Genomic DNA, 13734 nt, shown 5'->3' on the forward strand with positions numbered 1-13734 from the left:
CGGAAGGAGGTGTGGCTAGCAGACCTTCGCCGACTGTCAGAGATCAGAGTTCCCCGCACCGGTGCCGATGCCGCACTGGTGCGGGGAACTCTGATCTCAAACCCCCGCTTCCAACTCCACCTCCTTCCGGCTGCAGCGAATCGCGTAGACGTCAACCCGCTGCCCCGGCAATACAACAGGAAATTGGAAGCACCTGTAAGTGTGTGTGTGTGTGTGGGGGTGAGGGGGGGTGTTAAATGGGGGCATAGGGCATTTCTGGAGGCAGAGCGCTCTGTAAAAAAATGCCTTTTAACCCCCTTAACGCCACTCTGCCTCCTGAAATGCCTTATACCTCCCTATATGCCACTCTGCCCCATAATATGCCTTTTAATCCCCTAAATGCCAGAGTGGCATATAGGGGTATAAGGCATTTCTGGAGGCAGAGTGCTCTATACAATGCCTTTTAACCCCCTAAATGCCACTCTGCCTCCAGAAATGCCTTTTAACCCTCTATACGCCACTCTTCCTCCTGAAATGCCTTATACCTCCCTATATGCCACTCTGCCCCATAATATGCCTTTTAACCCCCTAAATGCCAGAATGGGATATAGGGGTATAAGGCATTTCTGGAGGCAGAGTGGCATATAGGGGATTAAAAGGCATATCATGGGGCACAGAGGCATATAGAGGGTTAAAAGGCATATCATGGGCCACAGTGCCATATTGGAGTGGCAAGCCTGGGGGCAGATGTGCGTAACTGGGGGGCAGGTTGGAAAATACAAGGAAATAAAAACAAAAACATATTTTTCTCAATCATAGCTTTTATTAAAAAATGTAATAGTTTACATGAATTAACATTTACTGGTAAAACCTTTTTTCCTATAGGGTCGTCTTATATTCAGGCTTTTTCTTTTTTTCCTAAATTAATATTCAGATTTTGGGGGGTCGTCTTATAATCGAGCAAATACGGTAGTAATAATAATAATAATAGGACATCACCCACCTGGCACTTAAAGGTGCTGACCCTCTTTACCTGCAGTCTCCAGTATGCATCGGACATAAACCTATGCAGACTTGTCATTTTATTCATTTCTGTTAAGGTTTAATCACATAAAAGCAGTCTGCAGACTTTTAAGCTTTTTCAGTTTCTATGGCAACAGTCTATCAGCGTCTGCTATTGTGTCGCGTGAAAGTGTCCTCAGCAAAACTGAAAGTTGCATATGATTAAAAATTGTTACGTTATAAGTGTTTGGGAATTAAACGGTGCCGGGGATTATGTTTTTAATGTTGCATTTGGTTCAAACCTGTTGAATTAAACATGGGAGATGGAAAGGGTTAAAGGTAGACTGGCTTGCGCTCAGATTCATTAGTCAGATGTTCTACCTGCTCATGAACATTATCTGCACCAACTAATGTCATATTAAATATAGCAGAAAAATGGTCAATACATACAACCACTGCCTTCACCACCAAGTAGACTGTAAGCTCTTTGGCAAGCTTCCCTCTGCAGTTTCTTCTACATGCATTAATGCATCTGGAAGTCATGTGTGTATGTGTGTGTGATTGTGTATATATGTGTGTATGTGTATATATGTGTGTTTTTGTGTGTGCAAGTGTGTGTATATATGTGTGTGTTTGTATGTATTTGTTTGTGATTGTGCATGTGTGTGATTGTGTGTGTGTGTGATTGAGTGTGTAATTGTGTGTATGTATGTGTGTGTATGTGATTGTGTGTATGTGATTGTGTGTATGTATATATTTGTGGATGTGTGTCTATGTGATTGTGTGGGTATGTATATGTGTGTGGAAATGTGTAATTGTGTGTATGTATGTGTGATTGTGTGTATGTGATTGTGGGTGTGTATGTGTGTTAGTGTGTGTGAGTCTGTGGGCAGGTGCTTATCTCCTGTCTGCATCAGCCTCCCAGCTGTAGAGCCTCATGCTCCAGGGACGGGCTTCTGCCAATCAGAGGAGCGATCCATCCGTGTGTGAGTGTGTGTGTGAGTGTGTGTGTGTGTGACGGGGAAGGGATGGTGGGTGGGTGCTATTGTTCCTCGCCTGATTGTTAGGGTAAGAGCATCAGCCTGGCTTCCTTATTCCAGCATCTAGGGTGGGACCAAATAAGAGCAGGCAGAATCTGCCACTCCTCATCCCTGTGTGTCTGATTCCCCCAAGTCCTCAAACCAGAGGGGATTTCCTGGGATCTATTACCACATCTGCCTCTCCTTATTCCCCACACTGGAATCCTTATGTACGACGACTTGTATCTCCATGGCTTTGAGGACTCGGAGGTGGTAAGTTCTAATTGACTCTCCAATGGTTGTATTTGCTGTATAATGTCTTTGTATGCATATAGTGTGTTCTTCTGCATCCTTAGTGCTCCATAATTCTAGTATCACAGTGTGGATCACTGAAATGCATGTGTTATTTCAATGAAATGTTACTGGGGGTATATGGGATACACGATTTCATCGATCCTCTTGGGATGAACAGCAGCTCAGAGGCTGGGTAGAGGAGTTTTGGGAATTCAGTTTTGTGTGTTTTGATTCCAAATAGTATATATTTTTAAATCGGAATCTATCTTGGGCTGAAGACTAAGCTTTTTGGAGGCTTTATAAATGTAATAATTTCCCCCAAATGTACAGATTTCCATTTTTAACACAAACACCAGTTTATTAAGTGATAAATAATGTTTGGTAAAGTTTTTTAAAAAAAATCAGGACTTTCACATTAAAAATATTTGTATTTCTTTTATTGTTGCAGGTGAGAGTGTTTTGTATGCTATAGATACATATTAGACACATTGGTGTGTAGTGCAGCTCAGTATTGCATTAGAATATCAAACAGCATTTAAGGGTATCATATGTCAGGTTAATAAGGGGGTCTTAAATTATTAATTTTTCATGTGTGCCTTATCGATCGCCACCTGATTTTGTATGGCAGCGCATTATATTTTTATTACCATTGGGACATTGGCTTTTCTTCTAGTATTCAGATATTAATGCTGGGAAATTTACACATTTTAAAGAGATTTTAAAGAGATTTCATCAATGCATAGACTATTATGACCAATAGGGCGGTTATGGCCCATCTATCTCCATGCTTCTATCCCATGAATATAAATTCCCTCTTTATATTATCATCTACCTCTTTCTAACAAGCCTTAAAGGAACATATTTTTTTTTATATTGTGAACCTGATGCAAATAACCGATTGGCTTTATTTTACTTTATTGCTCATTTTTATTTGAGATAGTGTCTAAAGCTAGAATTGCCATTATGCCTCAGTGGATCTATTTCCTGAGCCAATGATTCAGGGCCAAATGTAACGGGAGTTGGAGCATCTTGCAAACCACGTTTTTTTTTTTTTTGCTGAATAGCAAATTTCATTCTTTAAGATCAAAACGTAAGAATGAGGTGGGATATGTGGCAGCATTTCTAACGGAAATGGTTTCTAGTAACCTCACATCCAATGGCTTTGTCATGTCCCACCTTGGTTCGCTGTGATTCTTGCCTGTGTATGCTGTGCTCCTGGCACGACTGTCTTGACCAAATCAGGATAGTTGCCAGCTGTTATTGCACTTGATTTTCAAAAGGCTTGAAATTCATGGCAGCTTAACATTCTGGAACCAAACACATCAGATTGTTAATGCTTGTGTATACCCTTGTTCATTCCAAACATATAGGGAGATGAACTGAATTTTCTATAAAGCTTCCTGCTATTCATAGAGCACAGTTTCTTGGAAAACCAGTGATCGCTCACAACCCTTTGCTTTTTTATCCATTTTCCTGAACATCTGCTGACTGTACATGCTGTTAGTCTCCAAACTGAATCCATATGCAATTAAATAAGTGCTTAACTAGGGCTGTCAGTGAAATCCTAATTAATTTATGGGTAATATTTTTTTTTGTTTGTTTTTTAAATAGTTTTTAGTACTCAAGACATCTTGTTGATTAAAGATAGATCCCTTCTTTTCAATATGACATTTTGCCGGAGACAGTAACTTTTTCCTCATGTAAAATAGTGATACTGACCAAGAAAAAAGCACTAACTTTCCGCCCCAAATGTGGTCTGAGTCCTTAATAACACAATGTTGCTTGTAACATTAACATGCAATTACAAAAGCGAAAGGCCTAATACTGCTCACGTGACATAGTATTGATATCATATGATTCTGTAGATTTATGATTTTAAGATGCACTGAACTTTTAGAAAGCAAACAAAAGAAATGAAACACAAAACAACATTTTCTTATTTTTGTGATAATAGGCAAGGGGATTTAAAATATATTTTCCCCCTTTAAATATAGGGTCTTTATGAAATTCACAATTGCCCTTTCCCATCAAGTCCATCACTCTTCTTTGTGCTAAATGAATGATCCCAATGCAACTGTTGTGACATATTATCCATTTTAGTAAATAAAAATGGCGGGTTTTGTCCAATTGAAACGTGCATTTATCTGGATCCTTTGCATGTAGACGTCCAATATTGCCTGTATAAAAAAATCCTCCCTTTGCTTATCACTCATGAAATAAACACATGTTGGTGTGGCAGGAGGGTATTATATGATCATATGAATATTTTTTTTCTTTGTGACATAGATCAATAAAAACCTTTGTTCTGGTTTCTCCTCATTATCTCTCCACCTTCTTCTCGTTATTTCTCCCCTTTCTCTTCCTCCTCAATATCTTTTGCCTTTCTCCTTATCACTTACCTTTCTGAAGTCCTGTGATAGGTGAGTGAGGTCTGTTCATATAAGTCTCTGTTTTAGTGCTTCATCAGGGTGCACAAGGCTTTAGTGCTGAGAACCAGGATATGACATCATATTCTGTAGCATCAATAGCTGGCACGTATTGCAAGGGAGCAGCGAAACAGAGGTCTGTATGAACAGACCTCTTGTTCTCTTTATTTTGGACCAGTTAGAGGGAGATCCATGATCTCCTCAACTGGGCCTCTTTCTCAAGCGGGAGGACTGTCTGAGACAGGGCTAGTGAGGGGAGATCTTTCAGTTTGGCCTTCTGGCCTGGGGGCAAATAAAGTCATGTGGCCCCATCGGCTCCATGCGCCCCAGCATACACACTGGCACACACTTACACATACTTACACACTCATGCTAATACACATGCTTAAACATGCTTACACTAACATATACACACTGATACTCACACACACTCTCCCTATCACATCACTTAGACATACACATTAACGCTAACACACATACATACACCCATGTTAACACACATACACACATCCATAACACACAAACTCGTACACATCCATATCCATGCTAACACACAAATACACTTACACATTCAAGCTCACTAACACTTACACATACACATTCCTGCTCACATCCACATTCATGTTAACACACATACTTATACATACATTCTCATGCTAATATACATACATACATTCATACATTCATACATACTCCCTCTCTTACCCTCTCACTTCCTCCCTCCTTCTCGCACCCCCTTTACCGAACTGACAGCTTTCTCTCTGGCTACTCATAGTTACATACATACACATACTTTTATTCTTAAACCTATTTCTGACAATTTGTACAGTAACCTTTTGTGTGGTATCAAATGCCTTTGCAAAGTCCAAATAGATTACGTCTTACGTCTCATGCCACTCCTAGATCTATCATCTTACTGATTTCTTCAGTAGAATGCTATTAGGTTGGTTTGAAAAGACCTGTCTTTCATAAAACCATGCTGACTACTTCTAATTATATTCTGATTCAAGATGTATTCTTGAATATATGCTTTTAGCGACCCTTAATAATTATTTCCTTACTACGGATGTCAAGCTCACTGACCTGTAGTTGCCCAGCTAAGATTTTGATCTCTTTTTTTAAACATGGACACCACATCTGCTTTACACCATTCTATTGGCACTATACCTGAACTGAAAGAACCCCTAAAGAACAAAAACCATCTAGCCAGAATTACACACTGTTTTGACTAGCTTTCACTGAGGGGTCACGTAACTTCACATTTTATGACCCCTAGCGTTCACAAAGGGCAAGTCCAACCACTCTTAGGTGTTGCGTCCTCTGCAGTCGCAAACCCCTAAGACCGGGCCTGCCTGCACACAGTAACTTACTACACACATATACTAACGTACACATATAGTAACATACTTACACAGAGCAACATCCCTACTCACACACACATACAGTAACATACATACATACAGCAACATATTTACATTTATTTACACACACAACATACCTTTGTTGGCACAGGAGGCAGTAGGCCGCTGCCTGCTCTTTTACTCCCATAAGATCCTCACATGCTATGTCTGAGCGCCTGGAGATGATGTCATATTCCTAGCTGTATGTCATAGGTTTGGAGGAAGCTGGACATAGGGGCCTGCAGGGGCCTCACTTCCCTGTGGCCAAGCAGGAGGGCCTGGCCTCCCTGCTCTTTCAGGTGAGCACCAGTTGTACCCCCTGATGGCGGTCCTGAATGTTAACACTCTCTGTGCATGCATGTGGGGGTGTCTTGCTAGACTCCTTGGTACTCTAATTCAAGCCAGCGCTTGTATTGTGCCAAATTAATCTGTTGCTAGACTTGCAGATGGGGGTGGGGCAGGAAAAGAATAAAATGCATTAGGTGAGGCCAAATCTGCAGAATCCTTCCATGTATTTGCAAAGGAGAGAAAAACATTAAATTAAAAGGAAACACAGCTACCATATGTGGATGGAATGTTCCTTTAAGTGTTTTTATGCGTCATGATTTGACACTGCTGAGCTATGTCTCTCAACCCATTTACACGAAAGAGCAGGCAGTAATGTAATAAGACCTTTTAACATTTTGTACTGAACATGCCATAATTTTTTAACAACATAATTATGAGAGGTAAAAGTAGTGTGTTTTTGTAAAATCAGAAGCAGTACATACTGCCAAAAACCTTCTTTTGTACAAACCAAGTGTCACAATGGCACTACAATGGAGACCTACAATGTGGACCAGTGATAAAGCCAGTTGTGTAAATATGTGGGGTGTAGGTAATGGCAACCAGTTGTTCTTGGAATGAGGGTAGGTATGTTGATCTAGATGAAAATCTTGTTGTAAAACCCACTTACTGGCTACCATGACAACCAGGTTAATCACCAAACTGGCATAACAAGTGGTCCAATCATTTTTATTAAACTAGCTGAATGAATGCAAATACATTAATTAATATGAAACACCAACAGGAATTGGGAATGTGGTTCCAACTGAGAACAAAGAGAAACAATAATATTGCTGCTTACTTATCCATCCATGATGCTTTGCCAGAAAAAGGCAAATCATAAATAATGATCCTATATTTATGCACACTCCTAGTTCTCTTGGCTAGGGAACCCTGGTGTAATGTTTCTGAAAATCATAATTTCTTTCCACAAAAAAGTAAACCATTACTGTCTAATTATGTTACTGTTAGTGATGTGATCTTGGGACTAGTTGGGTAACTGACATGTGTGAAAAACTAAGTGCACCTTATGATTCAATAGCTTGTAAACCCACGGTTAGCAGCAATAACTTGAAGTAATCGTCTCCTGCATGACTTTATCAGTTGCTTCAGTTCATTGATGTTTATGGGCATTTGTTTATGCACAGCTCTCTTAAGGTCCCGCCACAGCATGTCAATTGGTTTGAGGTCTGGGCTTTGACTGGTCCATTGCAACACCTTGATTCTATTTTTTTTCAACCATTCTGTTGTAGATTTGCTGGAGCACTTGTGATCAGTGTCCCGTTGCATGACCCAATTTCGGCCAATATTTAGCTGTCGGACAGATGGCCTCACGTTTGACTCTAGAATACTTTGGTATACAGAGGCGTTCATATGAAAACCAAGCATAGCATTTCAGCCCAAACGTGGCTCTGTGCATTATGGCCAAACATCTCGGCTATGGTTTGTCTGTCCAAAGGACATTGCTCCAGAAGTCTTGTGGTTTTAGATGCAACTTTGCAAAACTAAGCTGTGCTGCCATGTTCTTTTTAGACTGAATGTTTTCTGCGTTTGAATAATCTTTCTCATGATGGACTTTAAATGGTTTGGTAATGGTGTTATAACCCGTCATTGTTAATGTCTTTCCTCCTTGGCATTGTGTTTACACACTCAAATGCTCCAGACCAGCAAATGGCTAAAACTTCGGCTTTTATAGAGGTGGCCACACTTGTTGATGATCAATTAATCAAGGTCATTTGATTACCAGCACCGGCTATCTACTTAGAATCTGAATTGCTATGGAAGCTGTAAGGGTGTTCTTAGTTTTTCACACATGGCTTCTCCACTTTGGCTTTATTTTTGTTGAATAAGTCATGAAACGGTGTAATATGTCATGTGTTGTTCATCTGAGGTTGTACTTAACTAATTTGTGGACCTACTAAGAAACAGATGGTTGTTATTATGTCCTAATAGGTAAAGCCATAGAACTCGAAGAGAGTGTACTTTTTTCACACAACTGTATATGAAGGGTCTGGTAACTCCCCTTCTGATAAAAGGGATTCAAGGGGGCACCCAGCTGCTTTCATGGCAAGCTGATTAGTTGCCTCTTGCCACTAATGTATACTGATTGAGACCAAAAAGAGCTATTAACCCCTTAACGACCTTTGCCGGTTCAGGACCGTCATGGAAAAACGGTCACTTAATGACCTTTGACGGTCCTGAACCGTCAAAAAATTAAATAAGCTTAGAAAGTGATCAACGATCACTTTCTTCGCTTAAACGGCGTTGCTGTAATGCCTCGATGTCGAGGCATTACAGCAAGGCCGAGATCGGCATCGGGGGCCATGTCTGGCCCCTCCCCGGGGTGTCAACAGCCAACAAACGTTTTAAAAGCGATCGCCTCCTAAACTTAAATGGTGTCGCTGGAATGCCTCCATCAGAAGGCATCCAGCGACACCAAACACTTACCTGAGGATGGACTGTGACCGCTCCGGAGAGCGGTCACAGCCGCAGCTGCCGGTGATCTTCGCCATCAGCAAGATGGTCTCCAGACCCTCTAGAGAACTCTGGCTCCACTTGCAGGTTGAATACAGGTACTGCATTCAACCATGCAAGTCAATGGAGCCCAGCTTTCTAATCACAATGTGATTAGTAAAATATTCAAAAAATAATAATAAAAAAAAAATGGAAAAATGTGCTAACATTTAAAAATAATTATGCAGTGGTACACATCCAGTACCAGCAAAATGTGTAAAAAAAATATAAAAAAAAGTATTAAAAAAATAAAATAAAATAAAAAAATAAAGTTTATTATTTTGAGCAAGTGCTAAAATTTCTCAAAAATCTCAACAAAGAGTTAAAATAAAAGCACTTCAAATACCCAAGGGGTGTCTAATATAAAAAAAATGGCTGATGGGGTAAATTGGAGTGGCCGAGCTCAAAGATAGGGCATAGGTACAGACTGACCAAAATGGAGAAAAAAAGCGCACTTCCCAAATGTGGCATTTTAAATCTCAAACAACACGACAAACCCATGCATGTCGGGTATCACTGCACTCAGGAGATGTTCCTGAACACACATTGGGGTGTTGTTTGACAGTGACATATACCAGAACCTGTATATCTATAACTAAAGTACAATTTGTGTGGAAAAAAAAATAAAAAAAATTACTATTACAAAGTTTGACAAAGTGTGGTTGTATAACTGTTGCATGGAAAGGGTTAAAATAACAGCATTTGAAATACCCTGGGGTAGTTTTCAAAAATATATGGTTTGAATGGGTTAAATTTAGTTAACCGGCTTCAAAGATGTTCCAAAGAGGAGATGGAGGCAGACTGACCAGATTTGTTAAAAAAGGTTTGGAAATCATAAAACACTGCTTGTACTTATTGCCCTATAACTTACAAAAAACAGCAAAAAAACATAAAAACATTGGGTATTTCTAAACTCAGGACAAGTAGTAGAATCTATTTAGCTAGTTTTTTTACTTGCTTTTTTAGGTGAGTAAAAGATTTTTCAAATAAAAGTCATAAAATGTGTTTTTTTTTTCAATTTTTCACCATGTTTTTTTTTTTATAGTAAATAAGATGAAACGATCAAAATAATGGTATCTGAAGAAAGCCCATCTTGTCCTGAAAAAAACAATATATAACTTATGTGGGTACACTAAATGGGTGAGGAGAAAATTACAGCTGAACACAAGCACCACAAAAGTATTAAAATTTAAAACAGCCTCGGTCCCACAGGGTACAAAAAGAAAAAATGAGCCCGGTCCTTAAGGGGTTAATCCAAGGAGCAGTGGAGGACTTTGGTAACAATGGCTAGGGAATAGTGGTGCACTTGGTTTCCGTTAAAATGTACTTATTCACACATACTCATTCATAAGTGACGTAACGTGACACTGCTGCGTAAGCAGGGCTGGTTGTAATTCCAAGTGCGGACCCGATACTCGCTACCAGTGAGCTCCACCACTAGCTCCACAAACACAGCAGTTTCTAGGTCAGGTAATTTTTTATCTTTGCACTTTGGAAGACAATGTACAAAGGCTGCAAATCAATCAGATTAAAAAATAGGTGAAATAGTTTATCAAAAGGGCAAAATAATTGTTAGAAATAATTATGCACATGCTTAGAAATGGAAGGTGTATTTCTAATACATATATGCATTGCATTAATGCCTGTAATACCTGACTGTCCCTTAAAAATGCATGGAGGGAGTCAGCAGAATCCCCCCATGCATTTTGTCTCTTTTCCTGCCCTCACTTGCCATCTATCCTGTTTTCCCCTGTGCATGCCCTATATATTCACCATTATCCAGCTCTGTTGCTGGCTTGAGAGAGAAAGTATAATGAGAGCCCCATGTGCAGAAAGTGTTGCAACTAATTTAAATGCATGTATTTTTCTTGACAATATATAGGTTTACAGATCTGCTTTAAACTGCAGCTTTAACAATATTTCTCGTGTTGCACCTTTAGTAATGGGACTGTAGGGTAAAATAGTCAACACAAGATATAAATTGTGTTTGTTACTGTCAGTGAATTTCCCTTCCAAGAGTTTTAATGTCACAGCAGCTGAGATGAGCATTTTTTCTTCACAGTTTGTCATAAAATGAAAAGATGAAGTTTTCAGAGCTTGAATCATTTATGACCAAGAACACAAAAGAATTGGCTCAGCAAATGTGCCAGATCTTGAAAGTATCTTTTGCGGTATAATTTTTAAATATTGAGAGGGGGGGGGTTTCTGCAGTGTTTACTCTGTAGTTAAATAAAAATCTGTGTCATGTGGTAATCTGTAAATACTCCACCATCCAGAGGTTACGCCATAGGCAGCACCACCTACCCATAATGATTTTCTTTGGCCATTTCAAAAATTGTGAACTATGGTGCTAAATCACTGCATCTTTACCTTGCAATAATGCTTACACTGGCCTCACGGGCCTCGTCCTTTTTATTCTGTCATGATTTTACAATTATAATATCTTTAGCAGGTATCCCACTTTGTTGAATGATGATACCAAATAGTTATATACTGTTAATGCATATCATGGCAACAGACACTGTAAGTATTTTGTGCATGGTGCAGGAGAACAGATGCATAATGGTGTTTTTTCCGCATGGTTCTTTGCTAACTAGTGCATTACAAATACACACAAGAGGAGGGGGGAAGATACACAGAAATCTTGTACCTTGTTTCATATGGTCTAAAACCAACACAACCTATATTCTCAAGTCGTTGGCGACCCCTTATTCCTGTCTCCTTGTACCAGTTCAAAATAGTTTAGAAAGGGCCCTTCTGACCAGGACCACACGGCAAGGGGAGACAGGAGCGTTTTGAGGTCACGTTAAATGATGTGACCCTGCGGTGAAAGCAGCCAGACAGAAAGCTGTAGGAGCGGTGAGAGGTAAGTAGGACGGGCAGGAGGTGGGATGTATGTATATGTGTTTGTATATATGTATGTGAGCATGACTGTGTAATTGTGTGTGTAAGCATGGATGTGTAAGTGGGGTGAGATGGAGTGTGTGTTAGAATGATTCTGTAAGTGGGGTGAGAGGGAGTGTGAGATGGAGTGTGTGTAATTTGTGTATGTTTCAGTGTGTTTATGTATGTGTGTCAGAGTGTATGTTGGAAGGGGGGCAAAGAGGGCACAGACAAGTTATTTGAGAGCAATGATGGCACAGACCAGCTGTTGAAGTTGGGAGGCCCCGGGGCAATTTTTGCACCAGGGCCCTTTGGTTTCTATTTACGCCCCTGTCTCAGGTAGAAGAGTTCATAGGTCACTGCTCATGTAAATCCACCATATATGTGCATACCAGGGAACTTACCAGATAAATATCTGCTTTCTTGGTCTCCAGGTCAACTTCGTCTTTTTCTGGGCAGAACAGCAACATTTGACCATTCAGCCCCAGCCTACTCCCCACCCACTTCCCCTCCTTCTCCCCGCCCTACATATGGCTAGCCCCATCCCTGTACACCACTAACCCTTCCAGGGTAAGGTCTGGGTCATTTACCCTGGGAATTTCCCATGTATGAAGATATGGTAGATAAATTAGCCTATAGCCCACATTGTAGGAACAATTCTGCTCTGTCATAGAAATGCAGTTGTTCCAGAGGGATTCAGTGGAGCTAGTTATCTTCACACTGGTACGTTTATTCCTCTAGGGAACACTCTAACACTTGCTAACTTAATTTAAAGGAGAATCAACATGGAAAAAAGCTCAATAATGTAATTTTGGCTAAATAATAGCACTTTGGTTGCATTGATGCTGATGGGAGATATGGAATATTAGGCTATTAAAGATAATTAAATATATATTTTTCTTTTTTCCACTTTTATGTATTTTTTCTGTATTTCTGGGTGCCAGGTTCATTTTTTTAAAATATTCTTTTTCCTTTATATGAAAAACCTGTGTGTCTCTTAAACACCACCCCTTACATAGTGGCAGTTAGGTAAAGAGGCACGCAGTTTTATCATTTTGTCAAACACAATTAGAATAACTAGAGGCAGGCCCGGACTGGGACAAAAAATAGGCCCGGGCATTTAAGCCTGAGCAGCCCATATTTATTTATTTATTTATTGTTAAAGCCCACCCTTCATGTACCACCTTTGCATTTAATCATTCACACAAATCATTAACACGTTCATTAATGCAGTCTCACAAATCATTCAAGCAATTCATCCACACATGAGTTCATTAATTGTCATACGCATTCACACAATTCATCCACACATTTATTCATTCATTCTCATACGCATTCACAGTACCCCCTCTCTTCATCTTATCTGCCCCTTTTCACTATGTAACCCCCTTCCCCACTTCTCAATATGTACCGCCTCTATCTATCCCCTCCCCCTTTCTCACTATCTAACCCCCCTCTGCCCCTTCTCACTGCACCCCCCTCCCTCACCCTACTTACCTTGTTGCCGAAGCAAGCAGCAACTGCGACCGCGCCTGTGGCAGGGCAGGATTGACTTAGGGGCTGATGGAGCTGCAGCTCCAGGCCCCCACCTTAAAATAGGCCCACTCAGGACCGGACTGACTGGTACTATATGGCCGCATTAACGCAGAGCCCCTTAAGCCTGCCGCAACTACCCCCTCCTAACTATCTACCCTCTCCCTCTTTGAAGTTCACTTACCTTTCAGGAGTCCTGCGGTGGGGGTGCAAGGCCTCTGCCTCCCAGCTCTGCCACTGTATGGAACAGTATAGAGTGATGGGAGTTATGATGTACTTTTAGAGCATAATTAGATCATGAAAAAGACATTGGAAATGGTACAGCATAACACCCATCACTCTCACACACTTACCAATCCA

At 40.3% G+C, this 13734-nt stretch overlaps 1 protein-coding gene across 3 annotated transcripts in view; it reads left to right on the forward strand.

Annotated features, from left to right (window-relative positions):
- Positions 1 to 13734, forward strand: part of CACNB3 (calcium voltage-gated channel auxiliary subunit beta 3) — a 77049-nt gene that overhangs the window by 27318 nt on the left and 35997 nt on the right. The window contains exon 1 of one of the 3 annotated variants that reach the window (XM_053455563.1): positions 2032 to 2273. The exons of the other annotated variants lie outside the window; for them this stretch is intronic. Within the exon in view, the coding sequence (XP_053311538.1) occupies positions 2229 to 2273 (45 nt within the window). The 5' untranslated portion in view covers positions 2032 to 2228. Of the gene's footprint in view, positions 1 to 2031; positions 2274 to 13734 lie in introns of those variants that run through there. 3 annotated transcript variants of the gene reach the window in all.

The sequence above is a fragment of the Spea bombifrons genome, chromosome 2 (assembly GCF_027358695.1).
Source record: "Spea bombifrons isolate aSpeBom1 chromosome 2, aSpeBom1.2.pri, whole genome shotgun sequence".
NCBI lineage: Eukaryota > Metazoa > Chordata > Amphibia > Anura > Pelobatidae > Spea > Spea bombifrons.